Source organism: Pteropus medius, unplaced genomic scaffold (genome assembly GCF_902729225.1).
Source record: "Pteropus medius unplaced genomic scaffold, Ma_sr-lr_union100, whole genome shotgun sequence".
Lineage (NCBI taxonomy): Eukaryota > Metazoa > Chordata > Mammalia > Chiroptera > Pteropodidae > Pteropus > Pteropus medius.
This window is the reverse complement of record NW_024350923.1, coordinates 308,723-330,406: the sequence shown is the minus strand read 5'-3', so window position 1 is coordinate 330,406 and position 21,684 is coordinate 308,723. Positions and strand designations below refer to the sequence as shown.

Genomic DNA, 21,684 nt, shown 5'->3' with positions numbered 1-21,684 from the left:
TTAAATCCTCCATGGCTCCTGCCCCATCACCTCAGCTCCACCACCTCCTCTGGCCCTACCGCAAACCTGTCTCCTCGAGCTACCTTGCAGGTATAGCCTCCAGGGCCTAGGCGCCAGGGCCTCCTTTGCCAGGATCTGCCCTACTCCTTCACACACTCAGGCTCGCCCAAGGTTCAGCTCAAAAGGCGCTTCTTCCGCGACGCCCTCCGTGACCGCCCTCCCTGCCTCGCTCCCGTACTCAGAAGTGGAGTCCGACGCCCCTCAGATCGCGGGGACCCAGCACGACCTGGCCTGGGGCGGGTGCAGACCCATCCCCACCTCCTTCCGCGACAAGAAGGCCGGAGGGACGCTAGCCAGAGCGGATCGATGCGGCGCTGGAGGGGAGGAGCTGCCGGCAGAGCCCGCCACCGGGCGATCACAGCCAGCGCGGCCCCCTACAGCCCGGGCTACAAGTAACTATCCGGCCGCGCCGGTATTGTGCGGCCGAGCGGGCCGGGCGGCGCCCCGAGGACACCCCCGAACTCAGCCGCAGAGACCCTCGGACATCCGCGGGCAGAAGCTCCGGGCGGGAGACCCCTTTTCCCGGCCCCGCCAGGAGGGGAGGCGGGAAGACCGGTGGGTGGCCGCCGGCCAGCCCCTCTTCGCCCCGGTCGTGGGGTCGCCGCGCCCCCCGCCCCGCCACTTGTTGCCGCGGCTCGGCTCGCGGCTCCGCGCTCGGGGCTGGAACTCCGCGCCGGCCGCTGCGGCTCGGGCCCAGCTCCGGTCCCGGCTTCCGCGCCGCGGGCGACTGGACCCCGGCCGCATCCCCGCCGGCTGACGCGGTACCTGCGCGCGAGGTCCGCTTGCCGCGCAGCTGTCAGTCATGCGGACACGAGAAACGCGAACCTCGCCGCCGAGCCCTTACGGCCCCGCTCGGACGCCGTAGGCCGGGACGTACCAAAGCGACGAGCGGGGGACGCCCCCTGCTCCCGCGCGGTCGCGTCGTCCCCCGATTCGCGCGGAGGAAGCCCGCCGCGGCGGGAAGCGGGCGCCGACGGCGCGGAGGCCGGCGAGGAGGGCTGGGGGCGGCGGGGGGCGGCGGGGGGGGGCGGGGCCGGCCTCCCCCGCGTCTTGGATGCGCCCGGGGCGGGGCCGGCGCCTCGCGCAGAAGCGCCGCCGGGAGCCGGGATCGCGGCCGCTGCTCCGCCGTCGCCATGATCATCCCTGTGCGCTGCTTCACCTGCGGCAAGATTGTCGGCAACAAGTGGGAGGCCTACCTGGGGCTGCTGCAGGCCGAGTACACCGAGGGGTAAGGCGCCGCGTCGGCGGGGAGGGGCCTCCGGCGCCGTTGGGAAGCGGGGACGGGGGCCGAGTGCCGATGGCGGCACTCACATCCGGTTCCAGGTGACCCTGCAGGGACTTTCGGTCCCGGGGTCGCGTTCAGCCCTGCTCGCAGGAGGGCGTGGCCCCCGCAGTGCGAGGAGAGGAGGGCAGTTTGGCATCAAGCCGCTGGCGTTGGGAGCTTCTAGATGTCCCGGCCGCTCGCGGTGCCTGTCCGCTTCAGTTCGGTCTCCCGCCTGCTCGCTGTCCGTCTGCCCCCCACCTCTTCCCTCTGCTGTCAGGCCCACCCCCATGTCTTGGAAGCTCACTTGTCTTTTAGGACGGAGGACAGCTTCCTGATCACGTCGCTGTCTTCGTCAGACTGTCGCAGGGTCCTTTTTCTGTGCTTGCCCCTTATCCTTGCAGTCACCACCATTGCTGCCCGAGTCTGTTCCCCACTAGAGTCACACCCTTGGCCACCGTGTGGACAGCCGTTGTCCGGATCACACCTGAGCCCCCGGGGTCTGGGCTGTGCCAGCACGAGGAGGGCTCTCAGCTCCGTGGGTGTGTGGGGTGTCGGAGCCAGCCGACGAAGTAATTGAGGGTACCTGAAAGGGGGAGCATGGACTGAGGAAAAGAAAGAAGACAGACAACTGCAGGAGGGAGCACAGATTCAAGCTGTGTCTGTGTCCCCGAGTTTATTTAAAACACACTACTTATAGCATCGCAATGAGAACACAGCAGTCAAGACCCAAGGTCAGCCAAATTACTCATCCTGCAAAACAATGAAGTTCTCACAACTCCCTTCTTGGAAAACACTGAGTGTTTAAAATAGTTTAGTGCCACTTATCTCAGAGCTCGCCAAGTTAGCTCAGCTCCCAACAGTGGGGTGAATGGAGAAGCCGTAGATGGGCCCAGTGTTTGCGGTAGACCCTGGGGAGGCTGCTAGAATGAGCAGTGACTGAGTGCCTGGCATCCTGTGCAGGACCCCTCCCTGCATCGCCCAGGCGGGGACCTCCCGGCCTGGCCTCTCCTTTCCCAAATTGCCGTCTCAGCACGTTGAGGCCAACAGTGAGAATTTTCTGGAGGCCTCGAGGGTGACAGTGGTTGTCCTAGGGAAATTAGGGATGCTAATTGGCTTGGGAAATGGGAGAGGTGGCTCCCTGGAGAGACACCTCCCTCCCTGAGGTGAGAACAGAGTTGAGGAGAGATGCCACAGCGGCCTCCTGAGGCCCTCATCCGCCCAGGACCGCAAGATGGACAAACCACAGCCCTCTCTTGCCCGCAGGGACGCCCTGGACGCGCTGGGCCTGAAGCGCTACTGCTGCCGCCGCATGCTGCTAGCCCACGTGGACCTGATCGAGAAGTTACTCAATTATGCACCCTTGGAGAAGTGACCGAGCAGTCACGGCAGCTGGTGTCCTGCCCAGAGTCCGTCCCCCCGAGGTGTGGGTAGCTGGGACCAGTCCCCGCCTGCAGCTGTGTGTGTGTGTGTGTGTGTCTCCTGCTCTAGCAGGAATCATCCAGTAAAGAGCTTCTCAGGACCACACCGAGGTGCTGTCAGTTGGTCTGGCTTTGCAAGACTCCCCGCTACCGTGCAGTGCACTGGCGTCCCGCCTCATGCCTGAGGCCACTTGGGGGTGAATGTGGCCCTTACTCCATGGGGAGAGGAGGAGCCACTCAGCCTCCGGAGGGGGTGCTCTCAGCCCAGCAAAGGCACAGGCAGACGAGAGCACTGGGGACACCAGCACCCCCACCCCCACCTCCGTGCTCTGGGTGCTCGAGGCCAATACAGAAGTCCCCACATCTTCTCCCCAGGGTCCAAAGCACCAGATTCTCTGGGCCCTGGATAGAGTACCTGCTGCAGTCACTGCTCCCATCCTGAGGGCCCTGCGGGGGAAAGCTTCCAGGCTCAACCCAAGCCCAGCAGGCCCCTCCCCTTAGCCAAGTTCCTTCAGAGGGAAGGGGGAGTGCCCAGTCTCCACAACCAGCCCTGAGACCCACGGTGGGTCAGGGTGGCCCTGAGGTGGCTCCAGTGGTTGTCAGGGCTGGCTGAGCCCCAGGCCCGGGCATTAGCATCTAATCCTACCAGCCAGCCCAGAGAGCTGTCTCCCAGGGCCTCAGTCCTATTCCAAGTCCCACTGCAGCTTAGAGCCAGAAGCTGTCACCCTGGGCAGGGGTCAGGGGGGTCTTGGTGCCCTCCAGCAGGCAGGAGCAAGGGAGGCATCCTTCTCCAGGCACCTTCAGAGCTAGCCTGTGGCCAGACATCTGAAATGGGGTCCTCTGACTGCACGTGAGGAAACCGGCAGGCAGATGTGGTCTGCCCAGGGGTGGACAGCCCAAGCCTTGGGGACAGGAGCTGGGCTGGGGGCTATGGTGGCCAAGCCCTGACTCTCGTTGCCAGCACACACCTCGTCAGCCCAGGCCTCCCCACCATCTTCCCATCCCAGAGTGTGTGAGCCTCTGCTTCAGGCCCTGTGCTCAGCTACGCCTGCCACGGGCCTCCTCCCGCTCGAGTCTTGTCAGCTCAGAATGTGCCCTCCTTTGTCAGGGCAGTGGGTGGGTAGATCTGTCCACCTTGCTGGACGCAAGGGCCCTGAGGACCAGAACCTTCTGTCACCACTGAAGTAAGTTCACCTGTTCCACAAGCGTTTATTGAACACCTGTTAAATGGCAGCGCTGTTCTAGCCCTCCATGGTCAGCAGTGAGGCCAAGACCCCTGCCCACGAATGCGGCCCGCAGTGAACACTCGCCTTTTAGATGTGGCAATTGTGAGCTAAAGCAGGGACTGGGCAGAGCAGGGTAGCCCGGAGCAGAGGGGTCAGCAGACATGTGGGACCCTGGGGACAGGGCTTTCCCCAGGAGGGTGGGTGGCAGGCACATGGAACTCACCCACGGCCGGCTGTCCAGCACCCTCTGCGCCCACCCCACCCAGCAGTGCCCCTCCCAGGCCTGCCTCTGACCACTGTGGGGGGTGTGTCCAGGGGGCTGGGAGCACCCTAGGGGGGACAAGCCTAGCCCATTTTTGCCCAACTTGCCCCAAACCAGCTCCTCCAACTAAACACAGGCATCAGGAAGCACCCTGAGGTCCCATGACCTCCCCCAAAGGAGGTGGCCAGTGGGAGGGGGGCACTTTATTGGCAGAACCCAACTCTCCTAGCCAGACCAGGCCCCCACCAGTCCCACCGCAGGAGGAGAGACCCTGCCTTAGGCCCCAGGACTTTGGTGTGCAGCAAAAGGCACTTGAAGCTCCCTCCGGTGGTGGGGGCCCCAGAGGTCACGGTGATGACAGTGTTGGAAGGCACAGGCATGAGACCACACCCTGGCAAAGCAGGTAGGGAGAGGGAGGGAGATGCCTCCAGGGACACGCGCTCCCTGGCGGTCAGTAGTAGCTCAGTAGTCCGCGGGAAGCTGCAGTGCGCAGGCGCACACGCGGCCGCGTGCGCAGGATCAGTAGTGCTCCAGCTTCAGGCTCTTGTACAGGCAGCACGTGAAGATCATGCCGAACACCTGGGGCATGGAGATGGCACGAGTGGGCACTGCTGCCAGGCTCTGTGTGTGCCCTGCTCCCACCAGGGCCTGCCCCGCCCCATGGCCCACACCTGCACACAGGCAATGCCGATGCCCACGGCCCCGATGACTCTCAGGTGCTCCTGGATGAAGGTCTCCAGCTTGGTGATGCAGCCGCCCTGGCAGGGTGGGGATGGGGGCGCTGAAGGCAGGCAAGTCCTCCAGGCCCCCCCAGGATATGGCCACACCAGCCCCCAGCATCCCTCACGGAGCCAGGCCACGCCACCTACCTCCACCTTGTAGATGTTGGAGGCGTGGTCCCGCTGCCCGCAGTGGGCCACTACAGTCTTGCAGCAGCTGTCCGGGACCACACGGCCGCCCGCCTCCCCCGAGCGGATCCACTCACTGTCCCGCCAGTCCTGGGAGTTGTTGCTGCCACAGCAGTGGAACTGCAGGGGAACAGGCCCGGCTAAGTCCCCACCCCAGCCACCCGAGGCGGGACTCCGCCGAGGCCCCAGGAAGGCCTGAGCCACCCACCAACCTCCTGCTGCAGCTTGTCCACTGCGCTGGTCACACCCTCGTGGCCCGGCTGGTGGTACTGCTTGGTCATGGTGTCCTTCAGGTTCTCCTTGAGCTCCATATTCAACTGGGGGTGAGGTGGTGACAACTTGAGCAGCAAAGTCTAAGACCCTCCAAGGTGGGGCAGAATGGGGCCACACAGAGGCTGGGAGAGAAGGGAGGGCTCCAAGGGAAGGGAAAGAGTAGGCTCATCGGGTGTCAGGTGAGCCGGGAGAGTCACCCAACTGGCCGTGGGGAGGAGCAGGGACAGAGCTCCAGATCCTGTGAACAGCTGCCTCCTCCCAGGAGCCCCAAAGTGGGCAGCCTGGGCTGTGGGCAGGTTGACTCCTGCAGCCCATCCTACCCCCCGTGACCCAGCCCCCACCTGCAGGGCCTGTCAGCACAATGGTCAGCTCTGGAGCTTGGGGGGTAGGAGTCATCTGTACATGAGCACGTCCCTGTGTGTGTTCGTGTCCCAGTGTGGCCCGCCCGCGCCCCTCACCTGCTGGTAGTAGACGTAGGCAAGGGCGCCGGCGATGATCTCTAGCAGAAAGATGACAAGGAGCAGTAGGAAGTACTGGGGAAGGGGGCAAGGATGCAGTGAGGCGGGGTAGGACACAGACACCCCCATTCTGTGGGCTACCCAATGCTTCCTCTTGGAGCTGGTGTCTTCCCTTGGCTGGCCCAGCTAGGATGTGGGAATTCACAGGATTCTGGGTAGATGGGTAGGGACCACCCCCCCAGGTAGACACTGCTAGGCTATCCTGCAGTGTCACACTCGACCACAGTCCCCTCTTCCACAGTCAGGGCCCCAGAGCCAGCCCCAGGCAGCCCTGAGGAAACCTCTGCCCAGGTACCGCCACCCCTAGTGCCAGCCATGCCCCACTGACCAGGCGCAGCAGGTTCCGCCGCTCCTTGAAGGTGGCACAGCAGCCCAGGACACCAGTCACCATGACGACAATGCCAGCCACCACTAGGATGTAGGCTGTGGCCAGGTAGGTGCCCGAGGCCAGCAGGCTGATGTAGTCACTCTTCAGGGCCAATGTCCAGATGCCCACGGCCATGACGGCCAGACCAGCCAGCTGTGGGCAGTGCACACTGGTCAGTCAGCACCTGAGCCCAGGCCAGGGCTCCTGTCGAGGACCAGGGACCAGAGGCAGGGATGCCCGCTGCTCACCCAGAAGCAGCAGTTGAAGGTGAAGAGCAGGTACTTGAGGCAGACAGTGCCGCATGTCGACTTCTCCTGAAACTCGCCCATCTTGCGATTGGGGCGGGGGGCCGTTCAGATAGCCCACACCACCAGGACCTGACCAGGAAGACAGCCAGACACCAGTGGGACAGAAGGGGACACGGATGCCCAGGTCAACCACGGCCCTGGAAGAGTGTCCATGGGAACTAGGACACCTCCTGGGAGGACGCTCGAGAGCCCCACCTGAGCCACCCCGAGGCCAGGGCCGATGCCCAGGGCACAGGGGACACGGAGGACCCTGCCCATCACTAGCAACCAAGGTGGGAAGCCCCAGCAGGCACCATGCGGTGAGCTCATGCAGGCCTGGCCTGAACCCCACAGCATTCCCCAGGCCCCACGTCACAGGATGGCACATCATACAGCTGCTGGAGGGGAGGAGACCACTCAGAGACAGACTGGCCTGCCCTTTCCTAGCCATGTGGCCCTCAGGCTTCTGTGAAAGGGCAGGCTTTCCTCCCAGCGAGTGGGGAGAACAGATGTACAGGCCGGCAGGGCCGGCAGACACACCCCAGGCCTGGGTCCCCTCTTCTGCTGGCCTCACTGCTGGAAAGGGACAGCTCCGCTAACCCCAGAAGTGCTGCGGTCCTCCTCAAAGAACAGCCAGCCCGCTCCGTTGTGGGGCGACTGCACTGGGGAGGGCTGTGGGGTGCAGACAGCAGCTGAGTGCCCTGGGGCCACGTTTCCAGACAGCGACGCCCATAGCTGGACTTACACCGCCCCGCCCAGCACTTACCTGGCGGCTTGCAGGGCTCCCTGTAAGACAGGTGGCCGGAAGTTCCCCAGGAGGGTTCGCTAGAAGGGCGGGAACCGGTCAGAGATCTGGCCCATGCTAGATGGATGGGATCCTGCCACCCCTCCCTGTGGCCGCCCCAGACAGTGGACCTAGGCTGGGCTTCCAGAGCAGGCAACGCCACTCCCAGCGGCAGAGAGCGGAGCAGCCAGGCCGGGTATTTTGGTCTGGGCCAGGGAGGGGCAGGGCAGAGGACATTCTGGACAGTCTGATCCTGGGAGGAACCCCTCGCCTGCTCTGAGCACCCTGCCCTGGGCCTTAGATCCATACCTGTCACTGCCCCTTGGCCCACCAAGTGGCGTAGCTGCCGCCCGGTAAGAACAAAGGGCACAGACCCCTACCACAGAGCCAGGGGGCGTGGGAGCCCCCACACCGCGCAAACGTGCGCCTGGGCCTGCTCTGAGGTCCCAGGCCTTCTGGGGAGGCTGGTTCCGGACAGGTTCAACCCCCAAAGCCCGCGCACGGGCCACCCTCTGAGGAGCGCCGTCCTCTTTCCGGGAATGCCTAGCGGATGTAAACCCCCAGGGAAAGGGCCGGCCAGAAATAGTTCCTGCGGCCGGGAACAGAGCGGCCCCACCCCCAGCCCCCTGCAACTCAACCTGGCCTTCGGCGGCTTGCACCCCAAGCTGGGAGACCCGGGACTCCGCTCTAGCCAGGCCCGGGGAGGAATCCCGCGTCACCGCGATGAAGTCACCGCCGCCACCGCCCCCACCCCGTCCGGGCGCGGCCGCCCACCCGCTCACTGGCACCCAGGTGGTGGGCGGGCCTGCGGGCGGAGGGAAGGGGACCGGTGTCCAGGGACGATGAGTGCGATGCTCAGGTGGGGCTCTTGATCCGCAGGGGCCGCCCGGCCTGTCCAAACACCTGGGAGGCGCCTCTCCCGCGCCCGGCGTCCCCCTCCGCCCGCCCAGCCTCCGGGCGCACGCCTCCCTCCGGAAGGGGCCTCACCAGCCTGCGGCCGGGCTCTGCGTCCGGGCCGCGCAGGGCCTCCGGGCACTCGGCCCTCCTCGGCCGGCCCGGCCAGGTGGCGCACTCACCGGCCACGCGTCCGAGTCGGGGTGGGGCGGCGACAGGGGTGGCAACTCCGAGCGTGGGGAATGCGCGGCCGACCGAGGGCCTGGGAGGGAGACGCCGGGCCGTCCACGGCCCCGCCCACAGCCGACAGGCCCCGCCCCGGCCCGCAGGCCCCGCCCACCGCGGGGCAGGTCTGAACAAGTGCACTGCGCCGACCCGTGAGCCGGGCACCTGCAGGTTCAGGCGTTCAGGGCCCCCACCGGAACTGAGGAGCTGGGGGAGCTGCAGCCTGGGGGCCCCGCAGCCCAGCCAGGGCCCACACCCTCGAGATGGAGGAGCTGGGTTAGGGACGGGAGGCGGGGAGGCGGCTAGCCCCGCCGAGGCCCTGGACGGTGTCCGAGACCCCTTTTTCTCTCTAACTCAGAGACTACCCCGGAGGCTGCAGGGGTCAACGGGACAGATGCCGCCTGTGGGGGAGGCCTGGGGTCCCCTGTGAGAGACACTCCAGTCTGGGAGACATTGGCCTGGGAATGTTGGGAAGGCGTGCTGGACTGAGAACCAGAGTGAGAGTGGGGGTCTCCCAAGCCCCCAGAATCATCCCCAGCCCCAGGCGGGGTCTGAGTCTGTACAGCCGGTTGGCACAGCTCTCCATGGGCGGCAGACAGTGCTCCCTGCCGTGAGAGGCGGCTCCTGGCCTACCTCGGAGGCTCGGCACAGGACTGGCGGGACTCCCGCGGTCCACCCAGGGCTGAAAGGACTGGCATGGGGCGGGGGTGGTCGACTGAGGCTGGAGCAGGCGGAAAACCCCACTGGGTGCTCCCCGGTGACACAGTGGGCCTCAGTCTCCCCATCCCTGACACGGGATTCCTCCCCGGGCCCGGCTAGAGCAGAGTCCCGGGTCTCCCAGCTTGGGGTGAAGCTCCAGTAGCCCATGGAGCTTCAAGCTTTTGTGGGCGGTAAGGGCTCGAGGTCTGATCAGAGACATGCAGAGACACACACAGGAATAAACAGAGACCTGCAGCTGCAGTCCCAGCACGGCAGGGCTGTGGACATGTGCCACACACACACATGCCACGCATGTACCCTGGACACTGGAAGCATGTGGCTTGCCCACACAGGAGGCCCAGGGGGCTGCAGTGCAGTCTGGGTTTTATTTGGAGAGGGCTTTTTTCTGTCGGACAAAGACGGGTTTGATGGGATGGGGACAGGAAGGGGGGCACGAGAGCCCCTGACCCCCCTCAGCTGAGTCCCTTCACGTCTGTAGGAGGCGGGCTGGGCAGCCCGATGGGTAGAGCCCACTTTCTGGGTGGGCAGCCCCAGCCATGATGAGTCACCTTCAGGAGTAGCTTCTCCAGTAACGCCCAGTGAGTCACTTGGGGCTGGTCAGTGGGCACTGGGAAGGTGGCCCGAGCCGTGTCTGGGTGGGCGAGCCCAGGCGTAGCAGCAGCAGCAGCAGCAGGTGGGCCCCTGCAGGAGGGCCGTGGCCAGAGCCTTCCTGCGGCCACTGCCCAGCCGCTTGGCCTCACAGGCGTCCCTCTCATCTCGTAGCCGCTTGTTCAGCTCCCTGAGGAAAGGGCGTCCAAGGACTCTGAGAGGCCCCAGCATTCTGGGGTGGGGAGTGTAGGCTCTAAGTCTCCCTTGGACCAGAAGACAGGTGTCTGGCTGGGACTGCAGCTCGAGGGATGGAGGGCAGGCGCAAGGAAGGGCTTCCTTGCAGTGGGCTGGGTGGTGGTCAGGAGTGTATGGGAGCTGGGAGCTCCAAGCTGCGCTGAGCCCCTTCCCTCCAGCGACCAGCTGAACGAACCTAAGGAGCTCCAACTGCCGCAGGAGGCTGAGCTTCTCCTTCTGCATGTTCCTTGAGACAGCAACCACGTCTCTGCGGGCAGGCAGGAAGTGGTGACCTGGGTGCAGGGAGGCTCCTGGGGCGCTCCAACACCCTAGAGGACCCTGCCCCACGCAGACCCTGGGGGCGGGTGGGGCTGGGACGTGGGATGCAGATGGAAGTGGCCCTGACCTGAGCCCCAAGCTCGACCTCAGCCCCACCGCACCCACTGGGCCCACCCCAGCCCCACCCCTGGGGCACCGTTGGGTTTGCTCCTGGCGGCCGTGCACGTCACCCTCCAGTCTGCGGAGCTGCTCCTGCGCCCCCTCCAGCTGCGTCCGCAGCGCCTCGTTGGCCAGCCACAACTGGGCGTTCTGCGCCTGCGCCTCCAGCTGCTCCGTGGCCCGGGCCTGCAGCTGCTGTTCCAACTGGGGAGTCGTGGGGGAATCGAGGCTGGGGAGGACCCACCCTCTTCCCCGGGTTTGCTGGTTTGCCCCTGACTCCCAACAGTCCGAAGCTGGGGATACTGTGGCACAGGGGACCTCGAGGATACCAGGGAGTGCAAGGTGACGATGGAGATGGGGGCATGGGCTGGGCCGGTCTGCAACCCTTCCCAGCGGAGTGGGCCGGCGGCCGCTCACCTCCCGCTGCCGCAGGCTGGCGCGTTCTAGCTCCTGCTCGCGGCTCTGCAGCTCCAGCTCCAGACAGCCTCTCCACTCCTCCCGGGGGAGGTCCTGGGACGCACCGGGGACATCTGAGCCTCCGCGGGCCTCAGAGGGGCAGGGGTCAGAAAAGACAGAGCCCGGCGACACCCGTGTCTGGGATTGGGCTGGGCGGGGGCGGGGCTGCGGGCCCACCTGACTCCGCAGGCGCTGGCGCTGCTCGCGGAGCTGCTGTTCTGTCTCCTCGTACAGACACCGCACCTCTCGCTCGTGCTCGCTCTCCCGCCTTCGAAGGACCCGGGGTGACGCTGCTGCTTAGAACCTACCAGCACTACATTCCCCAGCCCCAGCCCCAGTCCCTACCGCCTCCCGGAGCCCCGTCCTGGTCCCCAGCCCTCACCGCCGCAACGCCTGCTCTAGGCCGTCCCGTTCTCGGGCCGCCTCCTCCAAGCAGGCCGACGCACGCATCAGAACGTCCTCGAAGAAGCCCAGCAGCTCCGGCCGCTCGCGCTGCAGCCGGGTCCAGAGCGTCCGCACCACCCGCTGCCTGGAGAGGTGAGCAGGGGCTGAAGATGAAGCGGGAGCTCCCTGAGTTCCCGGAAGGTGACCCCTGCAGCCCTGGGCAAGCCAAGCACGTTTCCCGCATGCAGAGCATTCCTCTCCTGGGTGCTCATGCCCCTGCCTGGTCTATGTGCGTGTGCGGGGCTGGGGTGGCAGCGAGGGGTCGTGTGTACAGTGGGGCTGTGCGGGCGTGTACAGGCCATGTGCCCCGCGCTGCCCCTCCTCACCGCAGCCGTGGCTACTGCCTCCTAAAATGCAAATTCTGCGGGAAATCACGCCTGGCCCCTCCCAGGTTGTTGCAGCTGAGACAGAACTGCTGGGCCAGACTCGGCCTGGGGACTCTGTGCAGAAGTGCAGGCGAGGTGGACAAGCAGCATGCAGACAGAGGTCACAGGCGAGGGAGCTGGGGGCAGCGCCAGCACGGACTCACTCGCCCAGGACCGGGGCCACGCCCAGCTGCTCCAGCGCTGCGAAAAACCGCTCCTCCTCCTCCTCCTCCTCTTCCTCCAGGAAGGCCCCCATGCCTTGCACCTCTGACCAGCCTGACTCAAAGGTCTCCTCAGAAGCCCTGGAGGGCAGTGCGCCCTGGGCCGACTCCACTCCCACAAACTTCCCTGTTGGCATGGGAGGGAGAGATGACCAGGGCTGTGAGTTACCACTCTGCTCAGCCTCCTCTCGCCACCCCCCCCCCACACACACACATATCCTGCCCTTTCTCTGAGCCCAGTTTCCTGTTTTTCTTCCTTATTCTGGTTTAATTCTTGGCCTGGGAATGGGAGGTGACAGCTGGGCTCCGGCCAGAATGGACGGCTGGCTTCCAGCCCCACCTGGGTTTGGCAGGGGAGGGGGATGGGGGAGCAAAAGGGTCAGCTTCACACACACCGCAGCAGCTGGGGGACTGCCCGTGGCGCCTTCCTGTGACGCCTGTGTATACGGACACCAGTACGTGTTCCCAGGGTGGCAATGGTGAGGCACAGGCTGTGGGCCCCGCAGAGCCCACATGGGCCAGCGGAGGGTCATGGGTGGGGGGCAGGGTGGGGACGATGAGGGCGGGGCTCACCCAGGCCGAGGCAGAACTCTCGGGCAGTGAGGAAGCCTGTGCGGGCCTGGTCTAGACTTTCAAACACAGCCTCCAGCTGCTCGGGCGTGAGGCGCAGGTCGCTCTGCAAGGCCTAACCAGACAAGGATGCAGGGCTGAGTAGCCAAGGTAGTTCTGGGCTGGGGCATCCTCTTGGGACGGGGGACTCACCTGCAGGTCGTGCCGGGTGATGAAACCCTTGGCCTCCTTGTCACACAGCAGAAACAGTTCCTGGGCCTGCGCCAGCATGGCTGCCCGTCGCCCCACGGAGCCCCCCTCTTGCTCCCCTTCCTCCTCCTGGGCCTCTCCAGCCCCAGGCTTCCCAGGGCTGGCCATGAAAGAGGGTTCTCGGCCCTTGGCTTCTGCGAAGCCAGGAGTCAGGCCCTGAGCAGAGCTCAGGGCAGAAGGAAAGGCAGAGAGAGGGTGAGGTGTGAGGCGTGAGGGCTAAACTGCCTCCACGAGGAGCCGGGCGTGAGCAGAGGGTCCTCCTGGCCCCAGGTGGGAAGGTGGAGGAAGGCAAGGCGCAGGTCCAGAGAGGGCGCAGCTGGGGAAAGGGTCTGGCCAGTTCGGGGGGTCGTGCTGCAGGCTCAGGGCCTGTGGGGACTGCCCAAGGGGCTAGGAGCGGCGGGCCCAGGAGGGAGCCCAGGACAGGACTCACTGGGTAGAGGGGTGATCTCAGTGTGTGTGGGCGGGCGCTACAGAAGACCTCGTGGTGGACAGTGAGATGGGGGCTTCTGGCAGCTGAGGGCAGAGAGCTTGGCTGAGGGAGTGGTCAGCAGGGGAGGAGTCGAACAGGTCCTGGAGTTGGGGACATGGAGACAGGGCCCATGGCGCTGACCCGGCTGGGCCAGTGGGAGCACTCAGCCCATCCTGCCTGATCCTCAGCCCATCCTGCCTGATCCTCAGCCCATCCTGCCTGATCCTCAGCCCCTACTCTGGGCATCAGAGGCCCTCCCCTCCAGCCAGCTGGCTGCTGGGTAGCAAGCTCCTCCTCCCTGCCCAGCCCCTCCCAGCAGGCGCCAGGCCCCCAGGGTGCAGGTGCAGGGTCCGGCCTGGGACAGGGTGCCTTCCATGGCCCTTCTCACGAATACCCCAAGGCTCAACAGACCCTCCGCCTAGCACTAGGCCATTCCTTCCTCCAGGTGAGCCCTCCAGGTCCCGGAACCTCCGCGGGGCGTCGCTCCCCGGGGGCACCCCGCCCCAAACCCAAGCCACCTGTCGTTCCCACAGCGCCCTGGGCCAGGATTTCCCAAAGCCAACCCCCAGCATGGCGACACCCCCACACCTGGGTCTGAGGTCCTCTCTCCCCTCAGTTCCGGGCGTGATTCGCACCCCGCCGCCCTATTCCTAGGGGCGAGGAGGGGCGCGCTCTCTAAAGAGGGCAGGTCCGAGGGAGGGCGAGAGGGGGGAGCACGGCACCAGAGAGACCTCTCGCCTCTGCCCGTCGCCTCTCCTGGACCGGGCGCCACCCCCCCGGCGGCTCACGGGCTCCTGGGGACCAGAAGTCCACCCCAGCCGGAAGCTGCGCTGCGGCCGGACCCGGCGAGCGGGTGGGTAAAGGCGCCCGCGCCCCCGCACCCCGGGGGTCGAGCCGCCGCTGCCCCGCTGCTGCGCGGCCTGCCCCGAGGGGCCCCGGAGTCCCTGACCACTACGTGCGAGGGTCGGCGCGCCCTGTGGCGAGCGACGGGCCGGGCGAGCGGCGGGACCCGCACAGCACCTACCTGTAAGCTGCGCCGCCGCACCGGCCGGTCCTCTAGGAAAAGTGGCGACGGCTGGGGGCGCGGACCCGGAGCAGCTCCCTCTGCCCTGCAGCACCGAGACCCCGGCGTGGACCGGCTCCGGGCGGGGCCCCGCCGCTGCTGTAGCCGTGTCCCCGCCTCTCGGCGCGGCCCGGGCGGCCCAGGCTGTCGCCCCACACCCTACCCGCCCCCGACCCGGGCGGAGCCGCAGCCCGCAGTGGGGCAGAGATGACCCGCACCTGAGGACCCTCCCTGAGCAGGGCCAGGGCGAGGAGGGGGGCGTTGTCCTGAGGACTCTGGCTTAAGCCGCCAAAAATTATGTGTAAGAAGCAAGCAGCACGCAGGACGCAGAGAGAGAGAGACAGGTTTTCAGAGGTTGGCTCCAGGACTGGGGGTCTCTCCTTCCTCCCCCACACCTTGCTGGTGTGATTTACCCCATTTTTCAACAATACTCATGTAATATACTAGAAAGTGGTATTTAAGTCGGCAGCACGAATGCCGGTGCCCTGTGAGGGCAGTGAGTCAGGGTGAGGGCTAGGGGTACCCCCACAGCAGCCCCCCCCCAGTACTCTGTTAGGTTCGCCTTGGGGTAGAGCTGAGAGGAGCGATTTTCCCACTGGGTGGAGCCTGCCTGTGACCTTCCTGCTGGGGGAGAAATCCCATCCTCTTCCCCAGGGTCCCCTCTGCAGCACGGGCCTGGCCCTGCACCCACCTGAGGGGCTGGCCCCACCGGGCAGCCCCGGCAGCACAGGGGTCTGGAGGCCTCTGCTTCTTCAGGGGCCTGGGATCCTGCTGAACTAGAACAGGTTGGTCTGATAGGACAGGACCTTGAGACTGTGAGGGGGGTGGCCCCTGGCACACACGCACTCCAGGGACCTGCCCAGCCGGCTCGCCCAGTCCTGCAGTCCCACCACCAACCGTTATTGTTGGCTGGGGGCTGCCACCGCTACCACACCGCCACCGCCGCCGCCCCAGCCTGGGGGAGGAGGCAGGTGGGGCCAGGCTGAGCAGGACCGAGTGCTCTGGGCAGCTAGCTGTGGGCCTGGCTCTGCTCCGGCACCCTCGCCCCAGGCCCTTTGGGTCACCAAGGAGAGCTAGTCAAATGCCCTCCCACTGCCCAGAATAGAGGGCACTTTCAGGAAACCTTGCATCTCCCAAAACAAGGCCCAGCCCCCTTCAGCTCAGACCTCACCCCGCCCCACACTCCAGGCCCCTCTTATGTACCGGCAGGAGACTGGGTACCCTGTGAGTGAAGAGGAGGACAGGGGGACAGGGCATGTGTGCACCTGGCCAGCGAGGCTTGCCATGACACCGGGAGGCCCAGCATCTCACGCAGAGCCTTGGGCCACATGCCCAAAGTGGAGCAGGCCTGAGCCGGCCCCCAGCAACCTCCGCGTCCGCAGCCTGAGAGTCAACCTTGCGCTCCTGTCACCATGGAGTGGACGTGCAGACGCCACCTTTTGTAAACATTTTTCCGTTTTTTATTTAGCAAGAATCTTGGTCTCAGATATTTCCCCTGGCTCTTGAAGAGCTGTGCCCCAGGGTCAGCCAGCAGGCCACAGAGCAAAGTGGGGGAAAGTAGAGAAGCGGGTTGCAACCCAGGAGGCCAGGGGAAGCTCAGGGGCAGCCCCAGGCTCGAATGCCAGGTTCAAGGAGAGGGGACCCTTGAAGCTGACAGACACGGGTCAGCCGGGGAAGGGGTCGCATACAAGGAGGACGCAGGGGCTGAGCTGTGGCCTTTATTCCATGTGCTTTGGCGAAAATAAATAACTCTTCACACATTCTTCAGCAAAAAAATGAAAAACGCAGAGGGAGCGGCAGGTGCAAAGTTCTCGGGAGTAATACTGCACTGACGGCGGGGGCGGCGGGCTGAGGGCCCCCAGCCTGGGTCCCCGCCCCGCCCTAGGGTGGGGCCTGAGAGGGGAAGATGAAGGCACAGGTGAGGGGCCCTCTGTCCCACACCCCTGCCTACTCAGCGCAGCAAGGGAGTCGCTGGGGGTGGGGTTAACAGCAAAGTCCCTCTGCCAGCTGGGGGCGCCCCCATCTCCTCACTCCACAGGGGAACTAGAAACCAGGGAGGGGGATCTCAGCCGGCCCCAGGGCCCCGCCTCATGGGGCAGGGAAGCTGGGGTCCTGGCCCTCAGCACTGGGACCCCAGGGGGCTGGGAAGGCAGGAGCAGGGGCACTCAGCAAGGGGGCAAGCCAGGAGGGTGCTGCGGGGGCGCGGGGGAGGGACAGGCGGGGCTGCGCATGCGCAGGGCATCCGGCGGGTAAGCCACGTTGGTGCAGAAGAGGCTGAGCAGCAGCTGGCGCTGACACTCCTCCCACTTGGCCAGCGCGTCCCTCAGCGAGAGGTTGTTGCGCATCCAGCCCGGCAGCGCTTCACTGTAGGCAGCGCAGGACAGTGGCACAGAGGGCAGCGACCGGGCGCGGCGCAGCTCCATCTCCACCGACAGCCTGCAAGCCGGGGAGGAGGGAGGGGCGGAGGGGGGGCAGACTTTAGTGGGCGGGCCTCTAAAGTGAAGCTGTGGCTCCGGTGAGCACGCGGTTCGGGGCTCACCTGGAGGGCAGGTGGCTGCCCAGCTTCCTCTTGGCACGCATCACCAGGTATTGGCAAATGCTGCCTGTCTGCTCCTTCATCCACCGGATGTCCTCTGGGACGTCAGGCAGCCACTCTAGCAAGCTAGGGCAGGGTGGGAGGCATGGCCTCGGGCGGCGGCCTGGAACGCATGCCCGTGCACCCCCCACCCTTGGCCCTGTGTCTGCCCTGGTTTCTGGGAACCCTGACAAGGATTCTCTTCATCACCCCCAACCTGAGGTGACCACCACTCAAGGATGACCCTAAGTTTGGGCCGGAGCTCGCCTCCCGCCCCCATCCTGTACCGGATGGTGAAGGACACGGCACTCTCCAGCGGCAGGGTGTAGGGCACCATCATGGCGGTGGCTAGGCGCACTGGCAGCATGTTGGACAGGGTGCTCAGCAGGTCCTTGGGCTCCACACAGGCCTCCAGCAGGGCTGGAGGCGGGGCAGGAGGGGGTCAGGAGGGCGTTGTCGGGGCGCTGGGGACAGTGGAGCCCAGCCCACACTGCCCCACCCCTGTACACACCCTCATTGAGCCTCGCAGGCAGATGGTCCAGGATGCGGTCCTCCTCTGGCCGCTGCAAGTGGCCTTCCACTCGGGCCCTCTCCACGGCCACCACGGTCTTCTCTTTGTCCTTGTCTTCGGCGACATGGGGGCAGGCAGAGGGTAGTGCCAGCAGGGGGCTGGGCCTGTTCAGGAGACCTAGGTGGGAAGAGCCAAACAGGTGGTCAGCTCAGGAGCTGGGTGCAGAGCCCCACTCCTCCCTGGGGCCGGCCACGCACCGTTCCTCCGCAGGAAGCGCAGGCCGTCCCTATAGCCCTGCTTGCACATCTCCCGCAGCACCTGAGGCGGGGGAGGGGTGAACAGGGTCAGCATCTCTGGCAGGCCCTGCCCAGCCCCCAGAGTCCTGGCCTCCCTGCACGCCCGCCTTTCCCCACCGCTAAGCTAAGCAGTCCAGGCCGAGATTCCCGCTGTACGGAGGCTGGACAGGCTGGCCTCAGGGGCGAGGTGCGCAGGCCACGGCACTCCTCCCTGGCCCTTGGGAGAGGCAGTCCGGATCCCCGCCCTACCCTGGTCACCCAGGATGGGGTGCAGGGCAGCTCCAGCCCCCGGCACTAAGTGAGGCGAGGCTGGCAGGCTGCTGCCTGGCGGCACGCACTCACCATGGGCTCCGGTGGAAACAGGGCCTTGGAGAGGCGGTAGAGGTTGCGCAGGTTGAACTGGATGCTGGTGTTGGTCACCCGGAGCTCGTGGATACTGGTGGAGCTGTCCTGCGGGCAGATGTCGCTCTCGCCCGAGAAGGGAGACACTGTGATGGTGTTCCTGAGCTCATAGAGCGGCAGGTTGTCCGAGATGCCACCATCCACGTAGCGCTGCGGTGGCAGGGACAGAGGTGGTCACAGGGCGAGGAGCCTGCAGGGCGAGCTGGCCACCCTACTGGGCCACCTCGAGCCCCACCCAGTGGCAGTCCCACTTGAGCTTTCCATCTACTGGGCACTGGTTACAGGCCTGCCTGTGCCCTGAAAAACGGCCAGACGGGACGGGGCGGGGCGGCCACAGGAAGTGTGCACTGCCCGTTGCTGGCTGGGCTCTTGAGTAACTGGGGGCAGTGAGGCAACAGGCAGTGGCGGGAGTGAGGGGCTGGGGGGCACAGACGGCCTCCTCCTCCATCCCCTCCCCCCACAGCCCACAGTAGCAGACTCATGGCACCCAAGAAAGGTGCCCAAGGGGTACTTACGATGCCCTGGAGGGAGGGAGGGATGAGGCCACAGTACACAGGGATGAACGTGCTGCAGACATTGGCCTGCAGGCAGGGACAGAGAGGGGCAGTGAGCAGGGGCCTCTGGGTTCAGCTGCACCCCTGGTGCGACCTCATCAGGGCCCACCTGGATGAGCTCATCCTTGGAGTTGAAGTTGGATATAATGACATTCTCGCCGTCCGACACACGGGTTAGGGAGATGCCCAGGCGGCCGCTGGCGCGCTCATGGCTGTCAGCCGGCAGGGTCCTCAGCAGGCAGCCACGGATGGTCTTCACCAGGTTGAAGGAGGGGTGCAGCGGGCCCAGGAACCGCTTCCGGGCCTCCTTAGACACCTCGATGATGTTGGCACCAGCCTCACCTGGGGGCGGCAGGGCCAAGGGTCAGGGGCCGGCACAGCCCCATGGCTCCATGCCCAGGGCCCCACGGCCCCTGGCACCCCATCCACTCGGGAGGAATCTGCATCCACCAGGGGACTTGGCCCACAGTTGAGACTTTTGCCTCCTGCCCCTGCAGGGGGAGGGGCAAGCCATTACTCCTGGGAGGCCAGATGGTGAGGGCTGGCCAGCTGGGGCTGGGCTTACCCTCTGCCCTGTGTTTCCCAACAGTTTGCCCTGGCCCATGAGTCACTGGGCTTGGCCTCAGGTGGCACCAGCCCTGGAGGTGGGGAGGCAAGGACGCAACTCTGACCAGCTTCAGCCTTCACCCACTTGGCCAGATCCAGACCCGCAAAGCCCAGCGCAGCCCAGGGGGCCCACAGGCCTGGTGGCATAAGGCGAGAAATGATGGGGCCCCACCGCCCCTGGAAAGCAACACTGTGTCCCACTGAGACCGAGTGCAAGCGACCCCCAACACTCCTCTTGAGGGCCATGGGTGCCAACCTAGGACAAAGCCAGAATGGAGGCAGGCCCAGGGGTGGTCAGGGGCGGGAGGGCCTTCGGGAGGTGCTGAGGACTGTGCCCTCTCCCAGGACCACTGCCTGGGTCAGGAGTGGGCAGTGTGGCGCCAGGTGCCCAAGACAAGTGAGAAAGAGGATTCTTGGGTATGGGGTGGGGAGCTGCTGTGGGAGCCATGTCCTCAACTGGGCACAGGGGCCTAGGTGTGTCCTGCGGCAAGCATGGGGACCGAGAGCACTGGTGAGAAGGACTCCGTAGAGGGAGGGGTCAGGGCCACAGTGGTAGACCCCCCCAGGTCCCAAGAATGTAGAGCTGTGCTCCTTCTACCCCACCCCTGAAGAGACAGGGGACAACCCTCCACAGGCTCTTGCTGGGCAGAGCACTGATGACCCCTCTGTCACCTTGGCTGCCCTAGCAGGCTGGGGGCTGGGCAGCGGTCCCAGGACTCCTGAAATACTCGCTGTGCTGCAGACACCACTTTCATGCGCCCCCACGGAAGCCTGTGTGTGAGCAGAGTCTGTGTTGGCACACTCAGACACCTGCACTCCCGACCACGGGGCTGGAGAGGCCAGAGACACCTGCGTCCCATGGAAGGGGCAAAAATAGTGGGCCACAGCTGGGGACCCAGCCCCGCGGTAGGCCGTACACAAGAAGGAACTGCGTGAGAGAAAGCTTGCTGTGCTCCGGTCCGATCTGCCAGGCTCCTGCTCCAGGGGCCCTTAGGCCTAGACTGTTCTTCAGAGGCCACTCCCCATACCAGGCCGCAGGACACAGTGACCGCCAGTACCTAGTCCCATGCCCGGGAGGAGGGGGCGGCTTAGGCCCCTCCCCCCGGCTTTCCCGGTCCCGCCCCCGAGTCGCTTTCTCTTTCCAGTAAAATAGTTCTGCTGCACCTGCCCGCCCCCAACCTCTGCTCCCGAGAGGCGGGCCCTGGGTGGCAGCCTCGGCCCCGGAAGCGCGCCGGGCCAGGGTACTCTCGGAGCAAAACAAACCAGGCCCCGCCCCTGGCCGGCGCCGGGTTGGACCCGAGACCCGGCCGGCTTCCCAGCGCCGGGCACAGAGGGGCGCTGTGCGCTCTCGAACATCCGCCAGGCCCCATCCGCCGGCCCCGCTCACCCAGGCAGGCCCCGGTGACCAGCGCCGTGGCCGTGAGCGCCCCAGCCGAGGCGCCGTAGATGTGCGTGGCGTTGGCCACCAGGAAGGGCGCGTGCTCGCGGAGGCAGGAGGCCACGCCGATGTGGTAGACGCCTAGGAAGCCGCAGCCCGCGAACGAGATGTTCCACGTCGTCTCCCGGGGGAACGTCGCCTCCTTGGGGAACATCGCGGCGGCCTGCCGGCCCGGGCTCCGCCGATGGCCGGCCTTGCTGTGCGCCGCGCGCTCGCCGCTCGCTCTGGGCCTGGCCGGCCGGTGAGCGGTCGCTCTTACTCCAAGTCACCGCCAGTGGAGGCGGCGACGCTGCGCTAGGAGGTGGCGGAGATGGAGTTTTCAGGGAGTGGGCGGGGTCGACGCGGGGCGGAACCTACACACGCGGCCCCATCAGGGCGCGCGGGGAACGGCCGCACCCTCGGGAGGCCCCGAAGCCCCGCCCCCAGGCCGAAACCCACCTGGGGCCTGAGACCGCCCTCCCCAGAGGCTCGCCCCCGACCCAGGAATTCCTCCCTGGAGGCCCACCTAGGCCCTGAGCCCTCTCCCCGGAGGCCCGGTCCGCGGGTCTTGAGCCGCGACACCGGTGCGTCCACGTCCCCGGCCTCCTGCCGCCTTCCCTCCCTTCCCATCGTGGGCGACGGGAATGGACACACAGTGGCTAGCGGTGTGGGGAGGGGCGAGCTCAGGCCCGGACCGCCCGGAGTCTGTGGGCCTGGGAGCCTCGTACAAATCTGGACACCCACAAGGAGAGGGCCTTGGTGTCTGAGCAGCCACCACCCCCTCCCTGGGGTCCGCCTACAACACCCGCTCCCCAGGCTGGGGACCCCCAAGATCCATGACTCATCCACAGACCGACCCACAGACATCCATGGCCGGATGCGAATCACACAACTTCCAGAGCTAACACCAGCGCCGCGGACCACACCTGGCGTCCACGCCGCCCCCCTCCCCGACGCCCCTCCCTTCCCTTCACCACCCGCAGCCTCTCCGCACCTGGGCACTAACCTGGGTTCTACCTG

General features: G+C 66.0%; 4 protein-coding genes and 1 long non-coding RNA gene across 22 annotated transcripts in view; 1 reads left to right on the top strand and 4 right to left on the bottom strand.

Moving 5' to 3' along the window:
- Positions 1-958, bottom strand: part of TSPAN4 (tetraspanin 4) — a 19,886-nt gene extending 18,928 nt beyond the window's left edge. The window contains exon 1 of one of the 6 annotated variants that reach the window (XM_039840528.1): positions 938-958. The gene's annotated coding sequence lies outside the window, so the exon portion shown is untranslated. Of the gene's footprint in view, positions 1-66; positions 207-238; positions 458-825 lie in introns of those variants that run through there. The other 5 variants (XM_039840523.1, XM_039840519.1, XM_039840521.1 and 2 more) reach the window with 5 other exon arrangements.
- A 2,969-nt stretch (positions 959-3,927) lies between these two features.
- On the bottom strand, positions 3,928-8,574 carry CD151 (CD151 molecule (Raph blood group)). Of its 4 annotated transcripts, none has more exons than XM_039840529.1 (9): positions 8,444-8,574; positions 7,350-7,408; positions 6,545-6,673; positions 6,258-6,449; positions 5,870-5,944; positions 5,351-5,455; positions 5,100-5,258; positions 4,902-4,988; positions 3,928-4,809 (listed from the first exon to the last, which is right to left on the bottom strand). In XM_039840529.1, exons 3-9 carry the CDS (start codon positions 6,623-6,625, stop codon positions 4,750-4,752), a joined length of 759 nt encoding a protein of 252 aa, XP_039696463.1. In that variant the 5' UTR covers positions 6,626-6,673; positions 7,350-7,408; positions 8,444-8,574; the 3' UTR covers positions 3,928-4,749. The 4 variants fall into 4 exon arrangements, with proteins under 4 accessions (XP_039696463.1, XP_039696464.1, XP_039696466.1 ...); XM_039840530.1 differs by having other exon boundaries at positions 8,355-8,489; XM_039840532.1 differs by lacking the exon at positions 8,444-8,574 and adding an exon at positions 8,006-8,104.
- An 844-nt stretch (positions 8,575-9,418) lies between these two features.
- On the bottom strand, positions 9,419-15,587 carry CRACR2B (calcium release activated channel regulator 2B). Of its 10 annotated transcripts, XM_039840504.1 has the most exons (10): positions 14,265-15,587; positions 12,715-13,341; positions 12,526-12,637; positions 11,896-12,079; positions 11,305-11,451; positions 11,100-11,190; positions 10,884-10,976; positions 10,504-10,670; positions 10,225-10,296; positions 9,419-9,984 (listed from the first exon to the last, which is right to left on the bottom strand). In XM_039840504.1, exons 2-10 carry the CDS (start codon positions 12,877-12,879, stop codon positions 9,804-9,806), a joined length of 1,212 nt encoding a protein of 403 aa, XP_039696438.1. In that variant the 5' UTR covers positions 12,880-13,341; positions 14,265-15,587; the 3' UTR covers positions 9,419-9,803. The 10 variants fall into 10 exon arrangements, with proteins under 10 accessions (XP_039696438.1, XP_039696435.1, XP_039696434.1 ...); XM_039840501.1 differs by having other exon boundaries at positions 10,504-10,976; XM_039840500.1 differs by having other exon boundaries at positions 9,419-10,296.
- On the top strand, positions 11,385-12,985 carry LOC120584685 (uncharacterized). The gene is made up of 2 exons (XR_005648092.1): positions 11,385-11,459; positions 11,758-12,985. It is a non-coding gene; the product is annotated as an uncharacterized LOC120584685 (long non-coding RNA).
- A 420-nt stretch (positions 15,588-16,007) lies between the features above and the next one.
- PNPLA2 (patatin like domain 2, triacylglycerol lipase) lies at positions 16,008-20,984 on the bottom strand. Its single transcript, XM_039840507.1, has 9 exons — positions 20,635-20,984; positions 18,751-18,983; positions 18,603-18,668; positions 18,028-18,237; positions 17,647-17,707; positions 17,390-17,566; positions 17,166-17,298; positions 16,843-16,965; positions 16,008-16,739 (listed from the first exon to the last, which is right to left on the bottom strand). The coding sequence occupies exons 1-9, from the start codon at positions 20,837-20,839 to the stop codon at positions 16,469-16,471; spliced, it is 1,479 nt and encodes a 492-aa protein (XP_039696441.1). The 5' UTR covers positions 20,840-20,984; the 3' UTR covers positions 16,008-16,468.
- Between the last annotated feature and the right edge of the window lie 700 nt (positions 20,985-21,684).